Here is an 11,993-nt window from a genome sequence, read left to right as displayed (position 1 = left end):
TATTAAATATTTGTTTCTCTTGTTATACAACCTACGTCAAATATAGACAAATAGTTTGAGCAACAACAATAAAAACAAAACCGCTCACTCACACAAACAACAAAAAAGCACTTAAATGCAATAATCATTATGATATGAGGCAAAGAGCAACCTCAGAAAGCAAATATGTTGCCAAGCGTTGACAAATAGCGTTGTTGCTCTACGCATTTTACTCACACAACAAAGCCGCGCGCTCGGTGCATGCCAGGCATACTTATTGAGTTGTCACTCAGCGGCAGCCAGCGGCCCACAGCCACCAATCTCCAACCATCAACCACCCGCCGCCCGCCGCCAGCCGCCAGTCACTAATCGCACACTAAAGACTAAACCGAAGGACACACAACAACAAAACCAACAACAGTCGCATGCACACGATCGCACATGTGTTCGCTGCTCGCAAACCATTTTGGTTGCCACTTGGTTAGCTGCCTTGTAGCTGCCGGTTTTAATTCATGTTGCTGCTGTGCCTTCCCTCGCCGATGTTCGCTTTTTATATTCCCTTCAATTATACATTTTCTATATCCGCTTTTTTTGCTTTGTTACGTGTTCTCTATTCTTTCATTTCCTCTTTTCGATTGTTGTGTAATTTGTTGCTGGCACTGTGTTGTTTTGAATACCAAACGCTTTGAAACAACGCGCATATAAATGTCGGACAAATTCGGGCGCAAATTAAAACGGCACAACGCCTCACACTTTTCCACTTTGTGCAACAAAAAGTCTTTAGCATGTTCAATGCACGCACTCATTTGTCAGCTGTCTTTCTAGTTCTTGCTGACTTTTCGATGCGTAATTTGTGTCATTTGAATTCGAAATTCGTAGAGTATTACCTTTAGTCACGAGTTTTCAAGTGGATTGGCGCAGTGAGTGGTGAAGAGGGAGGAGAAGTGAAAGGCTTTCAGGGAAAAAGGTTGCCTAGGCAGTTAAGTTTTATAGAACAAAAACCAAAAAAGAACTACTAGTTTGGCCTTAGATATGTTGAAATAAAATCTCAACAGATTAACTACTGAGTTTAATATGCTTTATAAACGGCTTTTTGAATTTAGAGCAGCGTTCGTTGGAACCTGACAAGGGGAGAAAAAGTTGGTGCCTCAGAAGCTACTTTGCTTAATATGTTCAACATTACGCCCTTTTCGGATGATTTGGCCATAACCCAACTCCATTTACTCACCTGAGTTCTTGAACATCAAGTCCGAAGGTCTGCATGCAAAATTCCAAGCTAGTGTTGCCAATTTGGCCGCCGTATTGTTATAGATTAATTACCAAAGTACCGCTTCGAGATCACATTGTGTTGCCAATGGTTTCAAGAATCTGTTTTCTATTGCAGCTGCCACCGAAGTGGATTTCAAGGAAGCTGCTGCCATCAAGGTGTCCATCAAGGACCCCAGCAAGTTTTCTGCTGCTGTGGCTGGTGCTGGCGCCGCTGCCGAAAAGTAGGGAGAAGCCAAAAAAGAGGAGTCGGAGTTTGAGGAAGAGAACGATATGGGTTTCAGTCTCTTCGACTAAATTGCTCAACACTAAAGTTGATATTTTTTTTAGGGGTCCAAACAAGATTATCTTTGATTAGATTGATCCAAAAGGAGAACTCATGAAACAGACATCCCGAGACTTCATTTAACTTTGAGCGCGTGCTCGGAGTCCGTCAGGGTCGCTAATGAGAATCAAAACTAAATATATATGTGGACCAACATGCTACTCGTGTGCACGTATGTCAAAAAGGCAGCTTCGTTTTGCATTTCTTCCTCGCGAAGAACAAATTAGCTTAGGCGCTAGCCATGATAGACAACTATCTGTAAGGTCATACAACCACGGAATAAGGTGATAAACGCTCTCTTTTTAATTCAAATCGTACTTTGATCGCACTCAAGTGGGAGCGTTGTTCTTACTTGGCTCCTTATCATTCTGATATAGAGATGACGACTCGCATGAACGTCAACTTACTTCCTTTGCTTTCCGTTTCTCGTTTGTCCGTGAGCTCGAAAAACCGGCCTTAGCTACCCTGACTCTGACAGAAAAGTTCACATGTTCTTATATCTGTATTGTCGTACAAATTTCGTGTGAATATGCTGCCAGCCTTTCATACCAACTTAGAGTTCTTGATTCAGTCCTGCAGAAATTTGTTTCTAAGTACGCCACTGTAACTAAGGATTAACAAGGCAATCATGTCTTTGCAGCCGATAAGAAGAATACCAACAGATCTCAGCAGATCTAAGTGACCTTGACCTAGTGCCATACTCAAAGAAACCACGAAATCTTTTCCATACTTATCACAGCGAATCTTATCTGCAAGCGTTAGCAACCAGTCAGTGTTAGATATTGCAACTTTTAATGGAAATAATTAATTTGACAGTCGTCACTAAGAGGAGACAGCACAATCGGCACACAGATACTAAGAACCTTTTAAATAAATAAAATAAGAAGACTGATTAAGGTGACCGATGAAAGAAAGTCAGATTGTAAAAAACATTACTTCAATTTGAGTGCAAGTAGAAAAGGCAAAAAAAAATATTTACTACAAAAACATCATTATTCCCCTGAGACAACTTGCTAACCATTGAGCGGTCAAGTGACAACAACAACAGACACCGAAGAGTGGTGCAGCTAAAATAATAAGCTACGTGGGGTACACAAAAATGTTGACTACGGTACCCGCGGCCAAGCGCCGTCGTTCAATTCTCACTAACGCCAAACTTTGGTTACGCAAATTTGTATGAGCGTCACGTCGAGACTAATGTCAGGCGCGAGACAGGCGACTGGCTTACAGCAGCAACACAGCACTCGGCTGCCATACAGACTGCTAAAAAACGTGAAGAATATGCTATAGCGACTGCGTCGAAAGTGAAGTGATTAGTACGCTTATACCGAACGCTTGACTTGGCAGAGACAGCAAAAGAACGAACGGTGAGACCTGCAAAGATTTTGTTATTTAAACCCTGCACACTGCTACGTAAACCTCAAGCGACTTAAAAATTAACGCAACTCGAAGCCTTCTAATCAGTTTATCGTGCATGTTAAAAGGATAACACGCTGCTAAGCGGCCACGATTACTGAGGTGCTATGTGTGAATGCTTGCTAATCCATGACAAAACTAACTCGTTTGTAACGGTGCTCTAAACTTGATGACTCGGCCGCTGAAGTGCTTCGCGTTAGAAATGCTTCGGTTGTCACAAAAAAAAAAAAATGAAATCAGTTGTTAATGCAAACAGAGGCCATGCTAAGGTATGTTTATTATACACTGTAAAGGGTATATAAAGTTTTCCACTATGTGTGTAACACCCAGAAGAAACGACAGCGATTATACTTGTACATAGGTACATATAAATGATCACAGCGACGCGCTGAGTCGTTTAAGACATGCTCGCCTCTCTRCCCGTATGTATATAGACGAACTAGTCCTCAGGCTTAGAGATATCGAATTTATATTTTGCACCCGCCCTTTTGTCACCAAAATGCTACTCATTTGTCGGAACGGATCTTCCTCTCTATGGGATCACTATAGCATATAGCTGTCATACAAACTGAACGATMGATATAAAGTGCTTGTATGGAAAACTTTTTTGTTCGACAAGATATCTTCACRAACTTTGGTCWAAGTTATTTTCTTAGACAATGAAGTAAGCTCCGAAGAAATTTTTGAAATCGATTAACTATAGCCTGTAGCTGCCATACAAACTGAATATCAGAATCAAGTACTTRTATGGAAAACTTTTCATTTGACACAACTTTCCATCTTGACGAAATATCGCATAGATTATTATCCAAGATAATGCATTATCATACRTGGAAATTGTTCAGATCGAGTCACTAAAGCCTATAGCTGCCATACAAACTGACTGGTCAAAGTGTTTGTAAGGAAATTATTGTTTTTTATGAAGTTTTTTTCTTATTGTATTTGTTTTTAACACATTACTCCAGACATGATACGACATCAAAGCTTAAGAAATTAATTACTTACGCGCACCGCAACTGTGGCCTGGCAAATTTAAGCGCTTCGGTGTGACGCCTTAAAATGCTTTCCTGCGCTTCGCCCAACCTGTTCACATTATCACGCACTAAAAACAATAAAGGGTTCAACTTTCTTTGTAGCCGCGCATTTTCGCTGTGTGCTGCGTGTTCTCTTCACCATCCCACACACATATGCACACTCACACTTCTTAATTACTTTTATTTCGTTTTAAGCACACAATCCCCTGCGCTCTAGAGCTATTATCGGCGCATACGAAATTGTTTGCTTTTTTCAATTTTTCAATCGATGCGTTGATATTTTTGCTTTTGTTTACCGCAACAGCTTACATAATCTTTTCGTAAAGTCATTTAAAGAAATGCTGCACATGTCATTTTAATTAGTATGTTGGTTGTATTAAATTAGTAAAGCTTAAGGCGTTTTATGGATACTTTTATATACATATGTATATTGTGTAGTCGAAAAAGTCTTTTCGTATTTATATAACTAAAAAATAAAATAAATTGAGGGTTGATTTAGAAACTTATGTGATGTTTTCGCTAAAGTGATTCTTTTCGTTTATTTATGTGATTTGTTTAAGATTGTTTTTGTGATTTGTGGTTGTTCAAAAAATTGAAAATCCATTGCCGTTTATCACGTTCAATATTGCTCGTTACGTGCCGTCATGTTTCACAAAAACACTGCTTGCATAACCGCATAATTCTTTTTTCACTCCCTGAACCCTGTTGTAAGCAAAAGTACAGCAAGAGCTTGCTCCTACTCCTACATGAAAGACATGGCTATGAACACAGTGGCAGATTAAAATTTTGTYAAATCCAGGCACTTCGCTTCCACAGCGCGCGCTGTCGACATTTTCACTGAAATATTCTCGACTAATATTTACTGTGCAGCCAGTGCTTGGTGAGTGCTTTGCGTGTCGGCGACCTGCCCGTGAACAGCTGCCGAAAATGTGCATGTCAATAGCGATAATGATTATGGCCGCTGATGATGAAGATGATCACAATATTTATGTAGCAAAAGACTTGAAAGGAGATGAATAAAAAAAAATAAAATTAAAGGAAACTAAAGGAATACAAGTTTACACTCACATTAACTGAATTTGTAACRGTACTTCGACGTAGACAAATTTTCCACGCGGCGCAAGGCAAACGGCCAGGACACAAGGTGGTATGTGCCGGGCGACACGTGTAAGCGAAGAAGTGAGCGTAAAAGTACGAGAACATCAATTGTGTGTATGTAGCTGCATTTATAGACTTTCTAACGGCACATTTGCATACGTATTTATAAACAGTGGTATATACATACACACAAATACATATGTAAGCGAGTGTTTTCAAACTCATAAATAAAAATTTTGTATAATGAGTCTGGTCGCTTTCTGTGCTTGCGCCGCCAAAGCGTGATTTGTTTTCTGAGTTATCAATCATTCTTTATGCGTTCGCAAAACTCCAGTGCAAACTTYCAGTTACCTGTGTGTTTGCATAAAAACATTAACATTTTGAAATTTGTTTAGGTGTGAGTACTTCCATACAAACTTCTGCCTTTGTGTATGTGCCGAATATTTGAAGAGTTAAAGGGACTTGCAGTATTAATCAAATTTTAGTATAAATATGAAAAAAAAAATAAGCTGAAGTTTGATTGGAAACACGAAAAGACTTTTTCGACTACCAATGATTTATTGGAAATTTTTACGAAACAACAYCAGCGGCGCTATAAATTAGCTTCCTGGAAGCAAGGAAATTTCTTTCGCAGAATTTCCAGCCTCCAAAATCAAGATGTAATGAAAAAAAATTTTTTTTTTATTTTTTTTTTTTATTTAAATAAAATTTTCTAAAGTGTAATTTCATAAGTTTTAAAATAAAATAGTAATACTTAATTTTCCGCTACTTCTCACACTCATAGCACGCTATTTCACATCGATTCCACTATGATCGCCTCATAGGCGCCCAATGGCACATTGTTGACGCTCACGACGTCACTGCAAAAAATGGCGACATTAGGAACCAATAAAGACAATATGTACTACAGTCACATACCCTTCCTTTCTGGTCGATAACATATTTGTTATGGTGGTGTTGAAGTTGCCACTGACGCGCAGTACACCGCTAACGTCCGCGATGACCGCCGAGTCCAGCACGTTGGCCAATAAAAGGTATGTCTTTTCATCTTTCAAGAAACTGCAGACGAGTGAGAAATTCAAACCAAATTRCAACTGCTAACTTTTCTTCTARTAACTTACCGCTTAATGGCCAAAACATTATCGCCAATAGCTGTATAGCTGACATCGCCCTGTTGCAGCGTTTTTGACTTGCGCAAAGCCACCAACTGATTGTAAATTGTCAGATGACTCTTCGAGGCGGCCTCCTCGGTCTGCACATTCACAGTCACATAGTTTGGATTGATGGGCAGCCAAGTTGTGCTGTTGGTGGAGAAACCCGCATTGGCAGTATTGCTCCATTGGAAGGGCGTACGCGCGGGATCGCGTGTAAATTGTTCGTAAATATACGCATTTGAATTACAGGCAGCGGGATCGCGACTATCTTCCCAAGAGATGTCCAAATCGGTCATACCAATCTCTTCGCCCTGTGTAAGTAAATATGAGTTATAGCGAATTATATTGCTRCGCATAACMCATTGTGACTGTWCTCYWTATTTTCCCGCTCTTTAAAYGAACCCTTAATTTAYGCTCTTAAATATTTCCCTCACTMGCAGMTGTGTTCATACTCACCATATAAGTTATACTAACACCCGGTAGGAACATCTGTAGCATATTCATGAGGTCAATACGTCCCTCGCCGTAACGGCTGCCCACACGCCGCTGATCGTGGTTGCCCATCTGCATAAAGACAATTATTTTCAATGTTCATTCGCATTACATGTCGCTCGAATACTCACCACCCAATTGGCTGTGTGGCCACTCGGCATATTGTCCAACCAACTGCTGATGATCTTCACGAAGCCAGACGCTGGCAAGTTTGTATTGTTCTTATCAGAATTACCGCCAACAATGAATTGGAAATTGAATGGCATTTGCGCGCCTTCGGTTGTGTGGTTTCCATAGAATTTCATTACGTAATCTAGCGGTGACCAGGCCTCGGTGAGCAGCACCCGCCTATCCCCGCCATGAATGCGTTGATAATCATCCAGCAGCTTGCGCCATTGATAAACCATATCTACGGTTTCCGGTAGATCTTGAGTATATATATGCAAYAGGTAGCTGGAATCATCAGGATCATCGGTATAGCCACTCTTCGGCTCATCAGGGTAGCGGCCAGTCTCGTCCGGCAGTACCTCGAAGCACCAAGGYACAGCATCAACACGGAAACCAGCGACACCACGATCCAGCCAATAAGTAAGAACACGCTTCATTTGCGCGACTACGGCGGGGTTCCGGTAGTTCAAGTCGGGTTGTTTGACCGCAAATTGATGGAGGTAGTATTGTTGACGTTCATCGTTCCATTCCCAGGCGGAACCACGGAAAGCTTGGAGCTACAACGGCAATATTGAATATTTTAATACAATTTATATTAATTGGCTGTGATTTTGTCAACRACGGAAGCCTCACCCAATTACTCGGCGGTACACGCGCACCGCTTTCATTTTTATAGCCATCGTGCCACACATAGTAGTCTTCGTAGCCACGTTCGCGGCGCACGGACTTCTTAAACCATTCGTTCTCATCACTCGAGTGATTCGGCACGAAATCCAAAATCACTTTCAGTCCAAGTTTATTAGCTTCCTGCACCAGGTTGTCGAAGTCATTCAATGTACCATACTCAGGTTGTATATCGAAAAAATCAGCRATATCGTAGCCAAAATCCGCCATKGGTGAAGTGTAGATGGGCGATAGCCAAACGGCAGTAACGTTCAAATCCTTCAAATAGTTTAAACGCGAAGTGATACCAGCAAGGTCGCCAATACCATCGCCATTGGAGTCCATAAAGGAGCGCGGGTAGATTTGGTAGAACTGTGCCGATTGCCACCACTCACGGGAGTCYCCACTAGACTGCCTAGTCGTGCCATCGCAGGCTAAAGAAGACTGTTGGTTAAATGCCAGAAGCAAAACTAGCGAAATTATTTTTCGCATTTTCGAAAGGAAGCACGCTGGCAACAACCCGGGGTACGATTGAAAAGATACTGTCTGAAATTGGTGTCGCAACCGCTTATTTAAAGCATTCGACTGACGAATGCAACATCCGTTGGTGGGCGGTTCTCGTATCAGTTTTAAGTGCTTTCAGATTCATATCGCATCATTGTTGTGTTGCAGTGTTGGAAATTTTTCAAACTAACTTAAGTAGCTGATAAACAGTAGTTGTTTATTGCAAATTCATTTAGAACAAAAGGCTTGACTGCACACCAACARGTCTCAAGTGACCCCTGGCGGTGGTTCGAGTGGAATTTAGTACGTAGCTGTCTSTTTTAGAAACAAATACTCGAGATAACTTTTTAATAAATAGGTGTCTACGTAAGGGGGCGCTTTTATCAGAAATTCAAGAAACTTACTTTATTTACTCTTAATATTGCATAACATTTGTGAACTAAACGTACATATATGTCACACTAACAACATTTTTAATGAGATACAAAAATTTAAAGCTCTTCAGTACGAAAACATTGTTAACTAATATTAGTATTTCAGACTTTTAACAAATAGCTCGCTGCTCTAATTTTTCTCAGTTTTTGGCATGTAATATGCAAAATAACCCACTGTAGTAGTCAATTTGGTGGCAGAACGCAAGACAACGGCTTCCTTCGGTAATATTTGAATGCCCGTCGATTTTAGTGTGTCGCTGAAAAACCAAAACAGTTAGGGTTGTATCAATAATATTTCGTAAAYGTCGCGCTCTTCAATATTTACCCCCGCTTCGCTTTACTTTTCTTGGTAACAATGACATATTCAAACTCATCCGGTATATTATCGAATGCGCGCTTCAAATCCACTTCCTCCGTGGAATCATAAAGATTCATTAGCAAAACGTATGTGTAATCGTTGAGGAGCATGCTATCGGGGAGAAATATAAGCTTTAAACCAATTTTTATATTTATTCAATATCACAAGAACTCACCGYTTGACGGCCAAAACATTTTGTGTCACGGCCTTTACCTCAACACTACCGTAACGCAATGTCGATTCGTTTCGCAGAGCGTGCAATTGTTTGTAGATATTCAAATGGCTCAGCGMATCGTTGCGTTCGCGTAAGACGTTCACTGTTTTGTAGTCATCAGCGACGGGCAGCCAAGTCTTTTTAGCTGTGCTGAAACCGGCATTCTGTGCATCATTCCATTGGAAGGGTGTGCGTTCGGGATCACGCGAGAACCTTTCATAGATATCCGGATTGGTGTGACAAGCTGAGGGATCCACAGTATCATTCCACGAGATCCATACGTCAGACATGCCGATCTCTTCGCCATAATATGAGATGCTAACACCAGGCAGAATATTCGTCAGCATGTTCAACATGTCAATACGATCGGCGCCGAGACGAGAGCCAACGCGATTTTGGTCATGATTGCCAATCTGGAAATGAGTAGCGTCAATTAATGAAGGTATTTTCAGTTTATCAAGTGTACTCAGCAGCTTACCACCCAATTGGCTGTACGTCCTGTTGGCATGTTCTTTAACCAAGTATTTACAGTCTCCGCAAAGTGGTAGGCATCGGAGTCATTTGACAGCCAGCTGATCATGAGAAAATTAAACGGCATCTGCGCACCCTCTGCTGTGTCGTTACCATAATACTTTACCACTACGTCGATTGGTGAATATGCTTCGGTTAGCATGACACGTTCGTCGCCACCATTCRCTTTCTGRAATTCGTCCAAAACCCGACGCCATTCATATACCAAGTTCAATGTCTCCGGCTGATCAACGGTATAGAYGTGTTTAACATAATTGTAGTCATCCGGATCGACAACCCAGTCATTGCGTGGCTCATCTGGCCAATTGCCATTTGCATCGGCCGCTACTTCAAATGCGAACGGCACCGCATCGATGCGAAAGCCGGCGACGCCCCGTCGTAACCAAAACCGCAGCACGTCCTATTAGCAACCGCGAGACAGAGTATAATGTTAAAAACAAGAAAGAATACGATAAAGTACATCACTCACATTCATGGCAGCGCGCACTTTCGGATTGCGATAATTCAAGTCCGGCTGCTTACTCAGAAATTGATGCAGATAGTACTCTTTGCGTGTCTCATGCCACTGCCAAGCGGAGCCACGAAATACACTCATCCAATTYGTTGGCGGCAGACGCGTGCCATTTACCACACGCCCCGGATGCCAGACGTAAAAGTCTTTGAAGTCATTGTCGCCCGCGGCCGATCTTTTGAACCATTCATGTTCATCGCTGGAGTGATTCGGCACGAAGTCCAATATTACTTTCACACCAACTTCACGTGATTTGGCGATCAACGCATCAAAATCGTCGAGTGTACCGAATATCGGATCAATGTCGGTAAAATTGGCGACATCATAACCAAAATCCGCCATTGGCGATTTGTAAATAGGCGATATCCATGTTGCTGCAATACCGATCTCTTTAAGATAGGGTAGCTGCTCTGCAATGCCTGCAAGTTATAGTATTTTCCATATTATTTATTTCCAAGTTTTGCGCATTTTTTTTTTTTTAATAAAATTTTCAATACATGGACTCACCCTTCAGATCACCCACCCCGTCGCCGTTGCTGTCTTTAAATGACCTTGGGTAGATTTGATAGAACGCCGCCGATTGCCACCACTTTTGCGAAGCATTCACCTTCGCCGCCGCGCTATGCTTATCCCACGCGATAAAATCAAAATGCGCATGATAATTTGGAAAGCCGCCAGCGCTCACAATGGTGACACCACTACAGACCGACACTAATAGATATAACAATAGACGCCTAATCATCGTTTTGCCTTAGCATTCAGTCTCTGCTTTTTCGTATTGCAATTGCCTTCCAGCTCCAAATCAAACATTAACTGCAGTTCTTTTTATTAGAAGACTCATAAGCAAAGAGTCATAAGAACCGCACTCACTTTAAAAGTGCGCGGACGAATACTCAAAGCGAACTGATGCAACGGCATTAGTAATTGTTCAGTTCAGCTAGTTAAATTAAAAGACGCGAGCGACGATAGGTGCTACATTCTCTCCCATCTCTTGATTGCGCTCACATAACTCTTTGTAACCAATATCAGATAGCGCGCCCTCTCTTCATGATGCTTTATTTATAGCTTAATCATTTATATTTCCTTTACTAGTAGACCCTTCGTTGATCGCTTATTGGCAAATAAAAATATAACGACCGATCTAGCTTTGGTCTTACATTCTTATCTGTATCCGTTGTATGTTTGTAWACCCCCTTAATTGCTTTGTTATTGTAAAGTGACTGTATTGACAATGCAAACGATCTGTTCTTGTACGGCTTCACGGTTTGTTTCCTATAAYACCAGTCAGCTGTGGCAATCTCAGCACAAGTTCAGCTGATAATCAGCTTCTGGCAATGCCGTAAATATCTGTATCGAGTAAAAGAGTTTACTCTTTGAGTTGCGCAGTGACTCAGTGGTGACTGCGCCCAAGCACGTAGTGCTTAAGAGTAGACACTGCACGACGTAATAAAGAGTATTCGGAGTCGMCAAATACGAAAACAGACTAGCGGTGAGATTGCGAAAGCAGAGAGAACTGTGATTGCAGGCAATTTCGGAAGAGATCTCGCGATGACTTTTCGGCTACCGGTTCGCAGTCTACYTATGTTTCGTCACTTATTTATTGTTGATATAGCTGAGTGTTTAATTGTTTGTACTCTAGACCAAAGCATTGAAATATTCCATTTGGTTGCCCAAATTGGCAAACACACGATATTCCTCCTGATCAACCACGGTTGTATGAAAAGAATGCACCATAAAAGTGCACATGGGAAATAGCTTATTTAATCARCACACCATATAACTTGGAAAACTTGCTTTGACAGAGCACTATAAGACAATCCGCCTTCCTCCTTGAACGCCTTAAAGG

General features: G+C 41.4%; 2 protein-coding genes across 2 annotated transcripts; both read right to left on the bottom strand.

The window, feature by feature from the left end:
* Nucleotides 1–5,654: 5,654 nt before the first annotated feature.
* On the bottom strand, nucleotides 5,655–8,384 carry LOC108970819 (maltase A3). The gene is made up of 6 exons (XM_018936456.1): nucleotides 7,566–8,384; nucleotides 6,896–7,489; nucleotides 6,729–6,836; nucleotides 6,240–6,583; nucleotides 6,037–6,177; nucleotides 5,655–5,978 (listed from the first exon to the last, which is right to left on the bottom strand). The coding sequence occupies exons 1-6, from the start codon at nucleotides 8,085–8,087 to the stop codon at nucleotides 5,912–5,914; spliced, it is 1,776 nt and encodes a 591-aa protein (XP_018792001.1). The 5' UTR covers nucleotides 8,088–8,384; the 3' UTR covers nucleotides 5,655–5,911.
* An 82-nt stretch (nucleotides 8,385–8,466) lies between these two features.
* LOC108970818 (maltase A3) lies at nucleotides 8,467–11,069 on the bottom strand. Its single transcript, XM_018936455.1, has 6 exons — nucleotides 10,655–11,069; nucleotides 10,106–10,566; nucleotides 9,584–10,036; nucleotides 9,067–9,518; nucleotides 8,859–9,002; nucleotides 8,467–8,790 (listed from the first exon to the last, which is right to left on the bottom strand). Exons 1-6 carry the CDS (start codon nucleotides 10,887–10,889, stop codon nucleotides 8,664–8,666), a joined length of 1,872 nt encoding a protein of 623 aa, XP_018792000.1. The 5' UTR covers nucleotides 10,890–11,069; the 3' UTR covers nucleotides 8,467–8,663.
* Between the last annotated feature and the right edge of the window lie 924 nt (nucleotides 11,070–11,993).

Source organism: Bactrocera latifrons, unplaced genomic scaffold (assembly GCF_001853355.1).
Source record: "Bactrocera latifrons isolate USDA-ARS-PBARC rearing strain unplaced genomic scaffold, ASM185335v1 scaffold_31, whole genome shotgun sequence".
NCBI classification, from domain to species: Eukaryota; Metazoa; Arthropoda; class Insecta; order Diptera; family Tephritidae; genus Bactrocera; species Bactrocera latifrons.
The sequence above is the reverse complement of the archived record's forward strand: the minus strand, read 5'-3'. Positions and strand labels throughout refer to the sequence as shown.